The 17909-nt window shown below is 33.5% G+C and overlaps 6 protein-coding genes and 2 long non-coding RNA genes across 16 annotated transcripts in view; 2 read left to right on the forward strand and 6 right to left on the reverse strand.

The window, feature by feature from the left end:
* Positions 1–135: 135 nt before the first annotated feature.
* On the reverse strand, positions 136–1222 carry aay (phosphoserine phosphatase). 2 transcript variants are annotated; one of them, XM_065303805.1, is made up of 3 exons: positions 898–1222; positions 337–779; positions 136–286 (listed from the first exon to the last, which is right to left on the reverse strand). In XM_065303805.1, exons 1-3 carry the CDS (start codon positions 1134–1136, stop codon positions 246–248), a joined length of 723 nt encoding a protein of 240 aa, XP_065159877.1. In that variant the 5' UTR covers positions 1137–1222; the 3' UTR covers positions 136–245. The 2 variants fall into 2 exon arrangements, with proteins under 2 accessions (XP_065159877.1, XP_065159876.1); XM_065303804.1 differs by having other exon boundaries at positions 136–270; positions 898–1219.
* A 42-nt stretch (positions 1223–1264) lies between these two features.
* On the forward strand, positions 1265–11271 carry LOC135792979 (uncharacterized). Of its 7 annotated transcripts, none has more exons than XM_065303812.1 (5): positions 1275–1404; positions 1583–1634; positions 1686–1831; positions 10230–10349; positions 10403–10767. In XM_065303812.1, exons 2-4 carry the CDS (start codon positions 1604–1606, stop codon positions 10338–10340), a joined length of 288 nt encoding a protein of 95 aa, XP_065159884.1. In that variant the 5' UTR covers positions 1275–1404; positions 1583–1603; the 3' UTR covers positions 10341–10349; positions 10403–10767. The 7 variants fall into 7 exon arrangements, with proteins under 7 accessions (XP_065159882.1, XP_065159881.1, XP_065159884.1 ...); XM_065303814.1 differs by having other exon boundaries at positions 1689–1831; XM_065303810.1 differs by lacking the exon at positions 1583–1634 and having other exon boundaries at positions 1265–1404.
* On the reverse strand, positions 2009–6853 carry LOC135792972 (uncharacterized). 2 transcript variants are annotated; one of them, XM_065303800.1, is made up of 15 exons: positions 6657–6853; positions 6392–6598; positions 6001–6330; positions 5803–5946; positions 5528–5742; positions 5299–5470; positions 4836–5239; positions 4295–4778; positions 4007–4235; positions 3429–3950; positions 3105–3365; positions 2698–3044; positions 2433–2637; positions 2213–2378; positions 2009–2155 (listed from the first exon to the last, which is right to left on the reverse strand). In XM_065303800.1, exons 1-15 carry the CDS (start codon positions 6765–6767, stop codon positions 2011–2013), a joined length of 3942 nt encoding a protein of 1313 aa, XP_065159872.1. In that variant the 5' UTR covers positions 6768–6853; the 3' UTR covers positions 2009–2010. The 2 variants fall into 2 exon arrangements, with proteins under 2 accessions (XP_065159872.1, XP_065159871.1); XM_065303799.1 differs by having other exon boundaries at positions 5299–5473.
* Positions 7706–8056, reverse strand: LOC135792982 (uncharacterized). The gene is made up of 2 exons (XR_010548505.1): positions 7969–8056; positions 7706–7902 (listed from the first exon to the last, which is right to left on the reverse strand). It is a non-coding gene; the product is annotated as an uncharacterized lncRNA (long non-coding RNA).
* Positions 8253–9485, reverse strand: LOC135792031 (galectin-3-like). The gene is made up of 3 exons (XM_065302657.1): positions 9310–9485; positions 8572–9256; positions 8253–8505 (listed from the first exon to the last, which is right to left on the reverse strand). Exons 1-2 carry the CDS (start codon positions 9458–9460, stop codon positions 8967–8969), a joined length of 441 nt encoding a protein of 146 aa, XP_065158729.1. The 5' UTR covers positions 9461–9485; the 3' UTR covers positions 8253–8505; positions 8572–8966.
* Positions 11272–11919: 648 nt separating the features above from the next.
* Positions 11920–12550, reverse strand: LOC135792981 (uncharacterized). Its single transcript, XR_010548504.1, has 2 exons — positions 12295–12550; positions 11920–12237 (listed from the first exon to the last, which is right to left on the reverse strand). It is a non-coding gene; the product is annotated as an uncharacterized lncRNA (long non-coding RNA).
* Positions 12551–12872: 322 nt separating this feature from the next.
* LOC135792978 (uncharacterized) lies at positions 12873–13545 on the forward strand. Its single transcript, XM_065303808.1, has 2 exons — positions 12873–13112; positions 13179–13545. The coding sequence occupies exons 1-2, from the start codon at positions 12959–12961 to the stop codon at positions 13505–13507; spliced, it is 483 nt and encodes a 160-aa protein (XP_065159880.1). The 5' UTR covers positions 12873–12958; the 3' UTR covers positions 13508–13545.
* A 916-nt stretch (positions 13546–14461) lies between these two features.
* Plc21C (Phospholipase C at 21C) overlaps positions 14462–17909 on the reverse strand; it is a 34082-nt gene continuing 30634 nt past the window's right edge. Inside the window, exon 10 of the mRNA XM_065302262.1 lies at positions 14462–17873. Coding sequence (XP_065158334.1) covers positions 17805–17873 — 69 coding nt within the window. The 3' untranslated portion in view covers positions 14462–17804. The remainder of the gene's footprint in view (positions 17874–17909) is intronic.

Consider the following 17909-nt stretch of genomic DNA (forward strand, 5'->3'; position numbering starts at 1 on the left):
TATAAGATGGCATCATATTTCCACAAAAATTTTATTAGAACCGAATAAACTACTAGAATATATCCCAAAAACTCAAATAAACGCATAAAAATAAAGTTTTATGTAATATCAACAATACAATTACAATAAAACATATTTTCATCTTAATTCTTTATTTAAATCATTGAAATTGTTATCAAAGACTTAAAACTTGTATAAGTTCATTAAAATCAGTCACATACCATTTGGCTTTCGAGCGTACAGCATCACGAATCACATTTCCACCATATCCTAACAAAAATAATCGCTTTTAATTCCTATTTAACCATTATTCCATAGTTTTATATAAATATTTACCTATAAAACCATCAGCTGGTGGACATGCTTCTAAATCAGTAGCACCATCACCAATTAGAACGAGATTTTGATATCTATGCTTGTCTTTTAACAAATTTATCACTACACCTTTACCTCCACTTTTGGACGTAGGTTGTGTATCATCAAAACCTGCATATTCACCAGTATAAAAAAATTTCAACTTATTGGCATAAATATTTGCAAGTGGAATGTTGAGTTGTTGAGCAATTGGTGCAATAATGCTCTTGAATCCTCCAGAGATTAAATAAATTGGAATGTTTTTAGCTTGAAGTGTTCCCACTAACTTCTTTATTCCTGGTGTTAACGTTGGTGGTTTTGTTTTAATGAAGTCTTTCAACTGCTGTAAACTTGGTTGTATAATATCCAGGCGCAGTTTTAGTGATTCTTGAAAAGTCATGGATCCGGACATTGCTTTGCTCGTTCTAGAATTGTATTTCAATGCTTTAGTTATGCATTGGTTTATTAAGATGACCTTATCAGGTCATGTTACATAACACAGTGCTGTGCGAAAGTTGTTATGCATTTTGTTGTGGTACTTACAGATTGGCTACTTCAGTGCCTTTGTTGCAGAACTTTGCCAATTCATCGATTCCTTCTTCGGTGATTACCGTGCTGTCTACATCAAAACAAACGCAGTCTGCGCGTTTCCACACTTGTTGCATTTCGCTAGCCATTGGAAAATGATTGATATTGTTGCGTGGAATTAAATCGCGCGTTACGAATCGTACGCAATTGACGACGGCCGCTTTACTACTGACTGGCCAGCGAGTCACTAGCATGCTGTAGAAATGCTGAATGTTGTTTTCATTTTACTTGATGAGATAAGAATTAATTGGCAACCAAGGCCGAATCTTTACAATCATCATTTACGTATACAACTCAGCCTGCAGTTAATGGAATTTCGTCATAGTATGACGTCGTGGTAGTGATCAAAGTAAACATGTTCAGTAAAAATTGCATCCTAACACGTTAATAATAAATTTTAAAGTAATTAATTTAATAATAAAATCAATGACCACGTTATTCAATTAAAAACTAGAAATAAATGTAAGTACTGTTAGTTTTCATAAATATTTTTCAAAACCGTTTACACTGTTGCCATCTTTCACAAAATAAACCAACCAAACAAACAAAATTCGAATCGAGCATTTTTATTGGTCAACTACAAACCGTTAATTCGGCGCGCTAGCAACAAAACCTAACCTCGCATTTAAACTATTGCAAGTCACGACGAGAATCAACCAGCATGGAAGAAGGATTAGAGTTTGCTAACAATGGTATAAATGTACCAAGTAAATGTTCTGCAATTATGATTTGCTTGTTTTCAGAAGATTTGGGTGGCAATCTGGCAATTATGGTCGCTTATTACGAACTGCACCTGATTTTGCGTGTGAAATGGGGTAAGGATCAACACAATCAACTCTCGAATATCCTCAAGAGCAATCCATCACATTTGGCTGCTTGCATTTGTCAGGTATGTGCTTCATATATATAATTTAAGTTTAAACGAATATAGAATCCGTTTAAAAGTCATATGATGTGCAAACTGTAATGCAGGCATAATTAAAGGCAAGAAACACCCAATCATAAATCTTAACTTAGTATATTGATAAGTATAACAAAATTAATACAATTGAGAGTCATCATAAACTTTTAATTATTCAACTTGATTTGAAATCGTGGATGAAAAATGTCCAATTCCATTTTAATCAGTTCCTTATAATACCTGAAAATCAATTCCTGGGAATACGGATTGATCATCATGAATAAATGACCAAACAACTTGTTGGTTTCTTTTCTAAACACAAAAACAAATGAATAAACCACAGGTATAAATACACATTTATCCACATACTTCACCAATTCGTCCATTTTGCATTTATGTAAACACACCAACCATATACAATGCGCATTAATAGAATCATCCGCACATTTCTTCATTTGCGTTATAGCAATTGACGGTGAGCCATACAATGCTTCATAATACGCACCAGCTAAGTGCATTCGATTCTTTTCCAAAGCTATCAACACAAAATCTCATTAATTGACAGTACAAATATAGAAACATACGTTACCAGAGTAGTCCAAATGTATCGCAATATTTCGTATCTTATGCGCCATTGATAAATTACCAAGATAATAATACATGCGCATTTCTTCCATTCGATTCACCAAAGTGTCAGTTTTGTGGGCACTAGTCGGTCGCACCAATTCATTAGGCAACCGTTTTGTAGTCTCATACTTACTGCGACGTTCCTTGATCTCGTCAAGTTCAGCAATCTGCATAAATCAAACATATTAAACATATTTTTAAAATAAAATAAAATAAATATAATATACGTCTTCAGGATGAAAATGATTCAATTGCGAGAAGTACTTCTGATATTCCACATCACCATCTGGTAAATTGAATCGTTTGCAAAATCCCACATACAGTAGAGCGAAGAGTTTAATTTTATTCCGTTTAATATTTGTCTTCTTCGGACCAAGAACGTGTATAAACATTGACTGCAAAAACTCAACGACGTCCGGTTTACTACACGCGTCCTGAATTAAATCTTCAATGATTTGAATCATGTTTACATGAGAACTGAACATAAGTTTTTGCACAAGTTGGCTTTTCGCTTCGACGAAACGCTTACTTTCAATGCATTCACGCACTTTCATGTAACATATCAACGCATTTACTAAAAAATAACAAGTTAACAATAAGAGTTCTTTAACGTAAAAAATATTCAATTAATTACTTGCGTTGTTGTCATTCTCACGAGCGAAACACAGTTTAATGTTGTGAAGTATTTGAATAACCTTCGTGAGCATTCCACAGTCTGCCCAATGTTTGCATACGAGTCGAACCACATAAACATCGGTCGAATATTTTCTTAATAGATCATGACCAATTCTTTCTATCTCTTGAGTATCAGTCAACTTAAGAAATTGATCTATTTCACTGTCAATCACTTTGGGAGGCATTATATCAGCAATCATTAGAAGACGGGTCCTAAATTCTACAAAAAAATTCAAGAAAACGTTTTCAAACTGATTTTGATCACGATTACTATTCAACTTGCCATCAAAAGTTATTTCAGTTTCACTATCGTCTATTATATGTATCACATTGTCATTCTGTGAAGATGTAGACATTGGTTTAGAAGTTGTTGTTACAGGTACTTCTTTCACATCTTCCAATACAATCACTTCTGGTTCAACTGGCGTTGGAGTTTTAATAACCTCAGTAATTTCCGGTGCTTTTTCAGGCTGCGGTAACTTTGCCACTGGTTTTTCAGCAACGCAGCAATCTTGATAAACGTTCTGCGCATGTTTCAACGTCTCAACATTGCCGAATACTTTTTCAAACTCAATATGCGCTTTAAGTAAAACATCTTTCTTGTCTTTTTCCAAGTCGGAAGCGGCTATCATGCCGAATACTTTTCGTGCAAATCCGACATTAGTCCGAGGCAAATCTTTACTTAAAAATATGGCGGCGTTATTGATTTCGAATGACTCAGCGATTATGAGAATCATATTCTCGGCGACATTTTGCTCGCCATATTGGATTTCAAACAGTGTGAAAACACAATAAAGTTGTTCACCTAAGGAATAGATTTATAAATAATAACAGAATTATAATTATATAAACAATTTTTACCCATTTTCTTTGGAACGGTTGCCATTGCATTAGTTAAAAATGTCCGTCCATCCGAATACAACTGAAATCTATAGAATTCTCTCCCGATGGCTTTGTAATACTTCAGCGCCAGTGTATATTGTTTAAGTACTTGTTGACAAGCTTCGTCTAAATTCTTCTTGACTACATCCAAAGGAGTTTCTGGTTTCATGTCAAGTACTTTTAAAATAATTTCATCTTTTACATACATCTATAAAATAAATATTTAATCATTCTGTTGACGTATTTTCTCATGTGAATTATACCAACCCGTAAATCACCGATATTTGTATCAATGCTTTCTTTATTTTCAGTCGCTTGTGTGGAACTCATAATCTGTTTATTCTTCTGTAAATTTATGGTAATACCTTTTAATTGACTTGGTTTATTCGCGACGAAAGTTGATCCTGTTAATTCAAAAGCTTTATCTGTTGATTCTTGTACTTGCGTGTTTAGGGGTTTTGTATTCGCTTTGGGTTTATTAGATGCCTTTTGCTGTTTCGGTATAATTGTGTCCTTAAGAATTTGTACGTTAGTAAGAGTTTTACCCAAGGTTTTTTGTTTTTTCTGCGTTTGTTTCGAAACTATCGGGGTTATTATTTGTTCTTGTTGGTGTGGAACCGGACAAGGTACAGGGTTAATCTGAATAACCTTCTGAACTGGTTGTAACATTGGTTTTATCTCTTCAATGCGTTGTTGTTGTAAGACTGGTGGCGCAACAGGAGTTGGCATATCTTGTTCCAAATTGCTGAAACTACCGACAGAAAGTCACTATATTATATGGAATTATAAAAGTAATGTGTATACATACTCGAAAGCAATAGCTGGTAATTTATCAGCCTTGAATAGATCTTTAAATAAAAGTAACGCAGTTTGTAAATTAAATTCAGCTTCCTTTAAACATTTCAAAGCCCATTTGGGGACTAAATTCGTCAATGCAACAAATGCGGCAACCATTTCGGCCTTTTCGCTCTGTGTTTTTGCTTGGGGGATGGTACTAGCCGAACGTGCAATTTTTACCACTTTGAAAGCGGCTGCTTGTTGATTTACCGTCGCGTTTGTCACGTGCAACATTTCATTAGCAATTGTAAACTCCAAATTGTTGGATGACACCAGAATAAAAGTCCTTGTGAAATTATAAAAGTATTCTGTTTCTAAAAGACTTTGTCCAGGTTCTTTAAAAACACCTGTAATTACAATTGTCGCAGATTTTTCCTTAAAAAATTTTCAAAGTTTAAAGAGTTATTATCACTTTAAAGAAAAAAAAAACTTACTGACAACTGTAATAAATCAACAGTAAATGAACATGGATCATGTTCCGTCTCCGGTAACATCTTCAACAAATTACCAATATTTGTAGGACCATAAAAAATAAACTCATGGCCTTTAGACAAGTCCGATAATGTCTTTAAATTGTGGCTAAATTGCTTATAGACGAATAATCGACTACTAAAAAATAGTTTTCTTCATATTTTACTATTAGATAAATAAATATTAATTTACCTGGACGAAACATCACCACCACCAGTTAAATAATTCGACGTAATAGAAAACAGTGAATGTTTATGGTACATATTTTTAAGCAATTCGCGATTTTGCGAATCGTAAAGTGTGAAATAATGTTCAAGAAAATGATCGACAAAATTCACACCCATTGGATCACATACATAGTTTCTCTTCATTGCTAACACGCCAATTTCAGGTACATCCCTATTATCCTAAAATATTAAATTTAATCAAAAACAATGTTTAAAAACAAATTCATATTAAGCACTTACAATTTTCTTTATTTGTGGCCAATAACTTTTTATGAGTTTAACATAGTCACACTCAGACAAATTTTGAGTTAATGGATTACTACTCAGATGTATTTCAGTGATATTAAATCCCTTTACACTTTCAAGTTCATCACCTTTTGAAATCTACAAAGCATTTTTGAAACATAATTTAGTATATAAATTATGGTGATAACTTACATTATTCCTCCTTAAATCAAGCACTGATAATGCTTTACCAGCTGGTGAATTGTGTAAAGCTTGAATGGATGTTAAAGTCTCCAATTCATTTCCATTCAATTTCAATTGTTGAAATGGAAAATCTTTACTTAAATAGAGCACAAAGTAAAGCAGTTTGGGTTGTGAGAGAGGACAAAACTCCTGAAGTTCTGGATCTTTTATAAAATACTCTAAATTGAGCACTTTCGATTGTGTATTGTATCTTCTCTGCAGCACACTCATGATATTGTTTTGAATCTCCACTTTGAACTCTGATGCTTCAGCATGGTTCAATTTAATTGTTAATTTAAACTAATGAAACATAAACAATTCATCAAAATGAACAAATTTAACTAATATAAATATTTCTTACTGGAGGTAATTTTTTTTGCTCATCTGGATGAGGTATTGTAAGATTTAATAAACACATTTTGGTGATTGAAGGTCCACAATTCTTGAGCATAAATGTAGCATAGTCATTTTCGATAGCATAAGATACTGGAATGAAGTCAAGTGGATGCACAGCATTCATAATTGTCCGGAGGACAAACTCTCGGCTGTATTTTGTTGCATTTTGTACCTAATGCAAGAGTTAGAAGATTTATAGTGTTAATAAGAAAGTAATACAAAATACTCACAAATATTTTATGCCAATAAAGTCCAGAGTTTATTACTTTGTGTTCCTTGTGAACAATTCCTGTGTTGATATTAGAATCGTTGATAATTAACAATGATGCTGCTTTATTCATCTTGATATAACTTTGTTTTATTGCATCTCAAAACTTAAGGAGCAAACGTTTGTATTTTGAACGTTGAGGTTATAAATGCCTATGAGGTTTTATTGTGTCTTTACAGGAAACAACCGCAAACAACCAAATTTAAAAAATAATTTCAAATAAATTCAAAGGAAGATTTAAAAATTAAGTTTCTGATAAAAAGATTAAAATGTTGAAAATATTACTATGGGACATTCTGGATGCATTGAAATTAAATTTTAAAATTATTACAACGTTCAGAGTGAAATTTATTTAACATTTTTTATTTTTTATTTGCATATCTTGCAGCACCTGGACCAAGACCTAATCCAACACCTAAACCAAACTCAGTGCCTCCCAATTTTGCTCTAAAATTCAGTCCCCATCCGCCATTTGGCCCCTCAAATCCAATTCGGAAATATTTTCTGCCAGTTCTACTTGCATCCATGTTCACATTATTATTCACATTATAATAAGGCAACTACTTAGTTAAGTCGTCAGTAAGCAGTACATTATCTCCGTGATCTTCATTATATGGATTTCTTCGCCATATCACATTGTTATCGTAATAACTTGGAAAGTTCCTATATATTTCATTTTCATAGCCTAAAAATAGTATATAATATTGTTTAAAACAAAATTATGATATTTTAATACTTACCGTATGGATAGTCGACGTATAAGGATTGTCCGCTAATTGCTAACAACAACAAAGTAAACACATGAAACATGATGTAAAAGACAAAATGTAGACTTATTAAAGCAATATGTTTTTTGTAAGTGAGAATTGCGACATTATCAGTCAGGAAATACTATTTTATGGCTCAATTATATTCAGTTTTAATTGTAACAAGTTATAATTTATTAAAGCATTGTTTCATTAATTAATTAAATTTGATTGCGTAGGAGGATTTCACTGAATTACTTAGATATTGCAAGACAGGTCAATACAATTTATTGGGAATGTTGTTATTTATGATATTTCTTGTTTATCATTAATTTTAATTTTAAACAAGTTAACTTCGGTTTTGCCAACTTCGGTTTGGGCTTCAATATTTGGGACCACTTCCTCGTTTTTTCTCATTATTTTTAAGTGCACTTTGGGGTATCTCTCTGGTTTTTCTGTCAGCTATATAAATGTTATAATATAAATACTATATGGGTTTATATATAATTATTTAGTAATATTACTAACGTTTTGGCTCCATCATGGGTTTCTTTTTATCGTTATGTTTAAGTGCACTTTGGAGTACCTCTCTGGCTTTTCTGTTAGCTATATAAATAAAAGACAAAATCTAGACTTATTAAGGCAATATGTTATTTGTAAGTGAGAATTGTGATAATATTAATCATGAAATAACATTTTATTGCTCAGTTATATTCAGTTTTATTTGTATCAAGTTATAATTTATTTAAGTATTGTTTTATTAATTAATTAAAAACGATTATGTAGGAGGATTTCACTAAATTACTTAGATATTGCACGACAGCTCAATACAATTTATTGTGAATGTTGTTATTTACTACTTTTTTGTTTACAATTAATAGTGTTTGCAATTTGGTTTCTTTTAAACAAGTTCGAGTATAGGCTGTTATGACGTAGAGGTTGCTTTGGAGCATCAACCCAAACTGACGCCAACTTCGGTTTTGGCGTGACCATGAATCCATGGTTTTTTCTGGGCTCCAACATAACCGCTAACTTCTCCTTTGAATCCAAAAACTCTTCTGTCAGCTATATAGATATTATATTATTAATACCTACTATATAGGTTTATATATAATTATTTAGTAATATTACAATTGTCCCAGTGTACACAACAGGTACCCAGGGTACCAAATGCATCTCCTTTCGAAACTGTTATTTGTTGGCAATGATGTGAGTTTCCTGCATAACACACTGCAACCACTACCAATAAAACAAAAAGCTTCGCGGAAAACATTTTCGAAAAGTTAGTTGGAATTGTACTACAAATTTCTCAAAGTTTGCTCTTTTATATTACTTCTTAAATTCAAAGCAACGCAATTTTAATTTATAGCTTATTGTTTTACTTTTATTTAAATTAATATACCGAAGCGGTGCCGGGTATTTGAATATTCAAAACGTAAAATGATATTATTTATAGTCAATGATCTGAACAAAATAAAATAATAATAATAATAGTTAATGTGGGACTATATTTTATTATCTGTGGATTAATAATATCCTGGATGAGGATATGGGGCAGGATACGCTGGAGGATATGCCGGAGGTGGGTACGCTGGAGGTGCTGCTGGACCTGGTACTGCTACTGGTACAGGTACTACCGATGGTGCTGGAGGATCATCATCTCCACCACCGCCCAATCCAAAACCAACTGTTCCTCCAATTCCACCTTTAATGTTGCGACCTTTGCTGTCATTTAGATATCCGCTTACTCCAGCACCAAAGCCCATTCCACCGAATAATCCAGAAAGTAATCCTTTTCTTCCGCCGGCAATTTGGTCTTAAATAAAATTAAGGTAATAATAAACGTAATTCAGATTTATATAAAGTTACCATCCCATGTTACGCAACAAGTTCCTCTTGTCCCGAATCGATCTCCCTTGTCGACTCGGATGATTTCACAATCATCCATTCTTTGGTCCATGCGTTGAGAGTATACTAAAGAAGCAAGCACAGCAAACACAAGCAGTGTTAGGTAGGACATTGTAGCTGATTGTTTAACGCCACAATCAGGGTAATGGGTGGGGTTCCGAAATACGTTACCTTTTATACCCTGGTTTAATTAGTAGGTTAATTGTTTATGCATAATTTAATTTATTGCTTCTTTGTATATGTGTCAATTTGAACCATAAAAACAAATTAATTTCATCCAACGATACAGAAATTGTTTACCGAATCATATGTTTACAATTGGAAATAAGTTTAAAACATCTATATCACCAAATATTAATTTATATCCCCATATCTCCAAAATTATTATTTTTTTGAATTATGTACAGAAAACAGCTTCTGTAAAACTGAAACTTCATTATATCGTTATATGTTTATTGAATGTTAAGTCAGAAGGATCGATAGCAAAATATTTTCCGTACTTGGACAAGACCCGAAAGAAGCTGAACTTTTCCTTTTTTTATATAAATTAAATGAATAACCCGCTTGTACAGATCGCTGTTAAACACTGATACTACACCTATATTACGCATCAAACATCTGACCATGATTACAAATTGAGACCGTAAGATTGACCGATAATTCGTATCCGATTTGTTGAATAGAATTAATTCGTTTTAGGTATAGTTCAGATTGACACACATATCAAAATACAATAAATAAATTAACGCGTAACAATTATATATTAATTGTGGAATAGTATAAAAGGTGCTGTAATATGACGAAAGCACCCACTATCCTTCTTGTTATCATAAACCTACCAGGAAGAATGTCCTATCTAACATTACTTGTGTTTGCCGCAGTGCTTGTCTGTTCAGTACAATCTCAACGTATACAACGACCTATGGACCAATGTGAAATTATTCGTGTTGACAAAGGAGATCGATACGGCACAGCTGGGACCTGTTGCGTAACATGGGATGGTAACTTTATATAATTCTGATTTATATTTATCATTGTCTTAATTTTATTCAAGACCAAATCCCCCGCGGAAGGAAAGGAATATTTTCGGGATTACTGGGTGGACTTGGTTTTGGTGCTGGAGTAAGTGGATACTTAAATGACAGTAAAGGGCGCAACATTAAGGGTGGACTTGGAGGAACAATTGGTATTGGACTAGGCGGTGGTGGAGATGATGACCCTCCACCACCATCGGTAGTACCTGTACCAGTAGCAGTACCAGGTCCAGCAGCAGTGGTACCGGCTGTTCCAGCAGCTTATCCATATGGATACGTGTCTGGTGCTTATGGTGCTTATGGCGCATCTGATAGATCAAGATATGTTGTTAACGCATACTAAAGCATTGCAAAAAAATAAAATAAAATGAACTAAAGCATTAAATTCTCTCTTTTTCCCCCATATTTTGCACCATCTTATATTATATAAATCTCGTGTCACAATGTTTGTCCTCAATGGACTCCTAAACCACTTAACCGATTATAATAAAATTCGCACACCATGTGCAGTTCGATCCAACTTGAGAGATAGGATAGTTTAAATCTCAAATTATAGTCGCAATTTTAATGTATTGCTAATTATTTGTCTGTTATTATTTGACAGTCACAATTATCTCCAAATGATTCTAACAGATGTCGATACCTTTCGACTGGGTTGAGTAAGTAAAGTCATTTCTTAACAATAATTATAAAATTGAATTTATAAATTTTGAAACAGAAACGGTGAATTATAATAATGGATGTGGCACATATAGCTAAAGAAGTCTTTTAAGAATATCGATAATATTCAAGAAAGAATAGTCGAGACGAAGTTCGGCAGGGCAGCTAGTATAATATACGATTTTACAATAAAAATATTGATGCATCATATTGAGGAAGTTTATAACTAATATATAACTATGAAACACACAAGATCTATTTATTTATTAAAGAGATTCGAAGAATTATCGAACAACTATTATAATTTTGGAGAAAAAGCAATATTATTTGATTTGAAAAAAAAAATTGCATTTCTCCTACACAGCATGGGAAGATGAAAATGTACCATAGCAATCTGCATTTGTCGTTATTGTTTTGAATGTGTTTGCGTCGTTTAAGCGCAATTTTAAGCTTTGTATTAATTATTGGAGGGTGTATTGTGGTTTTCAAAGTAGTTGTAGTATAAGATTTATAAATATATATTAAAATGTTAAAATGACGTAATTACACTTGCGACATCTTAGGTCAATGCTTATGTCAAACTGAATTACAAACTATATCCAAAACTGTTATTTCTTAGCACTGAACTGAAGCCATTGTCAATAAAAGGAAAAGTTTTGAGGAAACCATTTTTTACCTGTTACATGAAATTGTACTATTTTTTAAATCTCCTCATTTTAACACCTTTTTAACATAAATAACACGCCACTTCATTTGCTTATTTCTGCTTTTAATTTATTTAAATAATTAATAAGCCAAAGCGTTGCGGACATTTGAATATTCAAGGCATTTCTTAAAATTATATTTAGTTGAGGGTGGGCGTAAAATAAAAGAATAGTGGAAGTCGACCAATATTTTATTTTCTGTGTATTAATAATATCCAGGTGGAGGATACGCAGCAGGATACCCCGGAGAATATGCCGGAGGTGGGTATGCTGGAGCTGCTGGTCCTGGTACTGCTACTGGTACAGGTACTACCGATGGTGGTGGAGGGTCATCATCTCCACCACCGCCCAATCCAAAACCAACTGTTCCTCCAATTCCACCTTTAATGTTGCGACCTTTGCTGTCATTTAGGTATCCGCTTACTCCAGCACCAAAGCCCAATCCACCCAGTAATCCCGTAAATAGTCCTTTTCTTCCCCGGCGATTTGGTCTTGAATAAAATTAATAAATTAATTAATAAATATAATTCAGATTTATATAAAGTTACCATCCCATGTTACGCAACAAGTTCCCCTTGTCCCGAATCGATCTCCTTTATCGACACGGATGATTTCACAAACATCCATTCTTTGGTCCATACGTTGAGAGTATACTGAACAGGCAAGCACAGCAAACACAACCAGTGTTAGGTAGGACATTTTTGCTGATTGTTAAACGCGACAATCAGGATAATAGGTGGGGTTTCGAATTGCGTTACCTTTTATACCATGGTTAAATTAATTAGGTTAATTGTTTATGCATAATTTAATTTACAGCTTCTTTGTATATGTGTCAATTTGAGCAATAAAAACAAATTAATTTCATCCAACGATACAGAAATTGTTTACCGAATCTTCTGTTGACAACTGGATATGAGATGATTTGAGAACATTTATATACCACTATATATTAGTTTATATCTCTATATATCAATATCACAGATATTTTATGCCTATAAAACTTATAGCAAAGAATCAATTCCTGTAGAAAAATCAATCCAAGTTGATGATTAAATTTAATTAGTTTTATAGTTCAAATTGAAACACGCATATAAATAATTTAATTAAGACGTAATTAATTAATTAAATAATTGAGCAACGGTATAAAAGGACCTGTCATATGCATCCGAAAGCATCCATTATCCTTATTGTGGTCATAAAACAACAAGGAAAATGTCCTACCTAACACTACTTGTGTTTGCCGCAGCGCTTGCTTCTTCTGTGTACTCTCAACGTATGGGCCAACCAAAGGACCAATGTGAAGTCATCCGTGTCGACAAAGGAGATCGATTCGGGACACTTGGGACCTGTTGTGTAACATGGGATGGTAACTTTATATAAGTCTGATTGAGTCAAAATAATTATATTCATCGTTGTCTTAAATCTGTTCCAGACCAACTTCCCGGGTCAAGAAGATTATTGGGTGGAATAGGATTTGGTGCTGGAGTTAAGGGATATTTAAACGACAGCAGAGGTCGCAATATTAAGGGCGGACTTGGAGGGACAATTGGCTTTGGACTGGGTGGTGGTGGAGATGATGACTCTTCACCACAAGTACAGCCACAAATGGCAGCGGCATTTTCAGGTTACCCACACGGCGGATTTGGTGGTTATGGCGGATTCGGCGGATATGGCGGATATGGTGGATTTGGTGGTGGATTTGGTGGATATCCCCCATATGGTGGATATGGCGAACTAAGATATAGTGAATACGGAAAATAAAGTGTTTTAACAAAAATAAAATTAACTAAAACATAAAATTTCTTTTTTTTTACCCATATTTTACACCTTAAAATACTTTAAAGTACCTAAAATATCCTATACTTTTCATCGTAATTTTAAGGTACTTTTGGAAGTTATTAGGGCTTCACACGAGACGAGACTGGGCGAGACTATCAAAGGTATCGTCTCGGTCTCGGTATCGTCTCGCAAAAGCGATACGAGACCGAGACGATACGAGAAAAGTCTCGGTATCGCGTGAAGCCCTAGAAGTTATATCAAGTACAAAATGAACATATCTTTTTGAAGAAGTGTTTATCGAATATATGACCAGAAAATATACTAAATTTATTTATTTGTGAAAGAGATACAAGGTGATTTCAATCAACTTTAAGAATTTAGAGGAAAAAAGCCATTATTTCTAATTTATAAAAATGCTTTTCTCCCACATAACACAAGAAGCAATTTATAAGTGTAGGCTAATCGATTTAAGTGTGAACTTGAGCTCATCGGCAATTTATAGGTTCGAAATTAATTAATACAATGCGTCAGAACTCAAGCCATTCAACGCATGTAATACATTAAAATACAACAATACAATTAAAAATGATATAGGTTTATTTCAATTAATGGATAGTCATGTTTACTGCTGTTCTTTAAATAGCAGTTAATAAATTCGCAAATAATCATTCTCATTAGTAATGCATATCCGTTGAAAAAGAAAATATTTATCAAAAACTATGAATAAACATAAAACTGCTTTATTCCATAAAAATTTGTTTTAATTTTCTATCACATAATCAAAAAATCAAATTATTTTACTCTGCGGTAATAAAAATGACAAAAGATCAACGAAATCATGCGATTTCTTGCCAATAATTTAAATTTTCAAATAATCTAAGTAATTTCCGATATCAAAATAAATAAAAAAAAGGTTATAATAACAAACACCTCAAATGTATTGATCATCCACATAAATATCGTTTATTTGTTCATATTTAGTTCAGTTTATAGTTATTCATATTTTAATAGACACATCAATTTTTAAATAAGTAGGTAAGTAAACACAGTTACATGAGTATGCAATGTATACGGTTAGTAATCGTATCGATGGTACCATTTTTTACAAATTATCAATTCGTCAAGACTTAGTTCGCAAATCGTATCGTCATTCCAAACGTGACGTATATAACTATCCTTAAGTAAATGTTAGATGTACTTAGTGGGTGGTGGTTGAAAGGGAAAGGATGGTCGAGCATAATTACACGAGTGTGGGTCAAAGATGGGTGAGAATTTGTTTACAATTTTTTGCCCAACCCGCACAATACACGTTTACATTCATTGATTCTCTGTTTGTGTTCGCAATTCCAGTTTCATCCATCATTTTGCTTATGATTTTAATTAGTTTTCGCACCGACGTGAACGTGTGTGGTGAATTTCGACGCATTTTTAATATTTTAAAGATTCAAACGAGACCAAGGCACAGTTTGGAAAATGAGATTCATAAATATGATAATAATTATATGCTTAAAACATAGTAACATAGTCAATTCTCTATTTACATAAAGCACAGAATATTATTTTCATGTTTTTCATTCATTAGAGCACAACTCTCGCGTTCAAAATGCACGAATGCTGTGTCAAAGACGCAACTAACATAAAATTATATATATATCTTTAAGTTTTATACATGATAGTAACAGTTCTAGACTACAATTTGCGAGTGAGTACTTCCCAAACTCTGAAGTCGTGGAGCATTTTGACTAATCTAACAGAACAACTCTTTCAATTCGACGCATTTGTTTTGCTACAATTACATTCGCTACACACATTGCTAACAATCAACAATTCCGATTCAGATTATCGCTCGTCACATCTTAATAAACAATAACGGAATGTAAAATATCGTCCGACAAGAAAAAAACATACATATATAGCTTTAAAATTTAAAATTAGCATAGAAAACAATAGTAACATAAAAACGATTAACAAAAACAATAAATTTGAGTTAATTCTTTAACAAAACAGACAATTACATAATTAAAAACTGGCTAATTCTCTCATCATATGCATGGCTTCCTATCCTTCGTCCCGTTGTAGTTATTTATATCTATTAGTACAATGTATATATTATATCTTTTCTATATTCATTATAAATTACATTAATGAATGTGTCGTCAAATGTAATGATATAAATATTTATATGTAGGCCGTTGGTAAATAGGAAATACGAATGTTTGTTTTCAGTTTGTTTCAAAATCTAAACTTTAATTTATGTACACAATCATTTCTTCATCTTTGTGTTGAGAATAGTCATAGAATAATAGATTAATTTCGAATAGAGTACACATCTTTTTCAATAACTTCTTTTACAGATAAATATATATAGAGAGAGTGTGATTTGATTGATTTTTATTGCTACTGTCCGTATGAGTGTGTTGTGTTTATTTAAAGTAAGTAATAAGTACCTCTCATTGGCATATATGGCGTTTCTTACTTAAACATCGTCGTAAACAATTAAGTTTCGAACTAAAACTACGTTTGAAAATCCCTGTCTGTGTTTACAAGAGTAAATTCCTTCCTTCCCGTTTCAATAACTGACCATTTTATTGAAATCTCGATCGCGTTTGTGTTATGGCCGTGGTTCAAATCAGCTAACAATTAATTAACAACCATTGAGTCGTAAATATGTGGTGTACATGATGGTAGTTATAGTAAGTAGATAACAACGAACATGAACATGTGTGTTCACAAATCTCTCTCAAGCGACACATTTACATAACTAGCATATCTACAGCGAATCTAATCAACCAGCTCGTGTGTGCGACTTGTCACGAAGTCTATATTTATATAATAACACATCTTTCATCATAGTCGCAATGCCTAGAAATTCATTTCATTAACTATCTAAATAATATTTATATTTGCATGTAATGACTATCTATATCGCTAGCAACGACAATTTTGGCAACATTCATTTTCTTTATACATATTTATTACTATGATGTGATTTAGTTTCTTTACTTGAACCAATATTAAAATAGTTGAAAAGCACATCGCGCAAAATATGTAATCAATCGTGTGCAACGCAATGGAATCCCAATAAAAATTTAAATTCGAGCGTTCGAGTGGTGATTGTGCGTAAATCAAACGTATTATTGCTAATTGTTGAGCGTAAAGTGTTGCATTTACCCGTATGTTAACATAAAATTGTGCCTAAGCAATCGTTTAAGTAATTAATGCCGTTTAATGACGTTGTTGCTTGCATCGTGTGCATTTTCATAAGTGCCACATCACATTACATTAGATTGATTACATACTTAAGTAATTCTACATTGTTTCCGTCGTTCCCGTCAACCCTGTTTTTGTAAACTTTATTGAGACGCTGCACATTCTTTCCTACGTGTTTATCAATTAATTGGTTTAGGTTTGTTTAACTTGTAATAACACCCTGTATATTGCTTCAATAAAACATTGAAATCGACGCAGAGATTTGTGCCAACACCAAAGCGGGTCGATTTCTTACGATTATTTGGCCCGCAACCGATAAACTAATTAGAATCGTTTCATTATTGCAACGTCCGTGTCACTTTAGAATAAATCGACATTTGTTATATTTACGCTGCTTGCCATTCGCTAATCGCGCTATCAATTTGTACAACACAAGTTTCTGTGCGGGCTATGATTGGCATGTGTGACACCATGGCACAAATAAACTATGAAATTCAACCGAGAAGCGCGCAACAAAAATATCATCATCATGTTTACCTAAAACGCTAGAAAAACCAACTAAACTAATCTGAACGTAACAACTAGAATATCACAATGATACGACATCGACCGTACAATCTACTTACAGTATGCGTAATGCACCATTCGTTTTTCGCAAATGTTTTATGTTTAATGTGCGTCGCATGGACAGCACACTAGTCTATAAATGCGGTTGTTGTTGTACACATCGGTTATGATTGTCGCGAAAATGTTTTGCCAGCATCGGCAATGTGTTTCCGTTTCTTATAAATAGTTTCGATGGTGACACCGGTTGCTTTCCTCGTGTGTGTGTGAATGTATCGTAATATTGCAGAAAAGGTAAAGTTGGCTAGTTGGTATCAATCGTCGTCGTGAGGCTGAAATGTTAACGATGATAGAAACGTCTTCGTCGTTCGCAAGGTACACAGCTCGAGTTGATTCCGGGCGTCGCGCGCGCCGAATCGCCGAATTCGATTGTCGACACCACAAAAAGGTTCAAGATTTTTGCTGATTGTTTCGCCGTTGTCGCTTGTGGCCGCCAAGTGGGCCCTTAAGTCATCGGCTCGTTTTCCACCCGCGCCATACGCATCTCAAACTCTTTGTTTAACGCTTGCTTCGCCTGAAAATACAATAAAACGTATTTACACTACACTCT

The sequence above is a fragment of the Atheta coriaria genome, unplaced genomic scaffold, assembly GCF_025399875.1.
Source record: "Atheta coriaria isolate IRGN ID8LTWV9N9 unplaced genomic scaffold, Caltech_Dcor_3.1 hic_scaffold_5_pilon, whole genome shotgun sequence".
Taxonomy (NCBI): domain Eukaryota; kingdom Metazoa; phylum Arthropoda; class Insecta; order Coleoptera; family Staphylinidae; genus Dalotia; species Dalotia coriaria.

Bases quoted from the DNA above. Each gene is read 5' to 3' on its own strand.
- LOC135792979 (XM_065303810.1), top strand. From the start codon at position 10,271: ATGGACCAATGTGAAATTATTCGTGTTGACAAAGGAGATCGATACGGC. The intron at 10,350-10,402 runs GTAACTTTATAT...ATTTTATTCAAG, and splicing joins CTGTTGCGTAACATGGGATG to ACCAAATCCCCCGCGGAAGG.
- LOC135792972 (XM_065303799.1), bottom strand. From the start codon at position 6,767: ATGAATAAAGCAGCATCATTGTTAATTATCAACGATTCTAATATCAAC. The intron at 5,240-5,298 runs GTAAGTTTTTTT...AAATTTTTTAAG, and splicing joins TTGATTTATTACAGTTGTCA to GAAAAATCTGCGACAATTGT. The intron at 4,779-4,835 runs GTATGTATACAC...TTCTGTCGGTAG, and splicing joins TTACCAGCTATTGCTTTCGA to TTTCAGCAATTTGGAACAAG.
- LOC135792978 (XM_065303808.1), top strand. From the start codon at position 12,959: ATGTCCTACCTAACACTACTTGTGTTTGCCGCAGCGCTTGCTTCTTCT. The intron at 13,113-13,178 runs GTAACTTTATAT...AATCTGTTCCAG, and splicing joins CTGTTGTGTAACATGGGATG to ACCAACTTCCCGGGTCAAGA.
- LOC135792031 (XM_065302657.1), bottom strand. From the start codon at position 9,460: ATGTCCTACCTAACACTGCTTGTGTTTGCTGTGCTTGCTTCTTTAGTA. The intron at 9,257-9,309 runs GTAACTTTATAT...ATTTTATTTAAG, and splicing joins TTGTTGCGTAACATGGGATG to ACCAAATTGCCGGCGGAAGA.
- aay (XM_065303804.1), bottom strand. From the start codon at position 1,136: ATGCTAGTGACTCGCTGGCCAGTCAGTAGTAAAGCGGCCGTCGTCAAT. The intron at 780-897 runs GTAAGTACCACA...ATACAATTCTAG, and splicing joins GGCACTGAAGTAGCCAATCT to AACGAGCAAAGCAATGTCCG. The intron at 271-336 runs GTAAATATTTAT...TATTTTTGTTAG, and splicing joins ACCAGCTGATGGTTTTATAG to GATATGGTGGAAATGTGATT.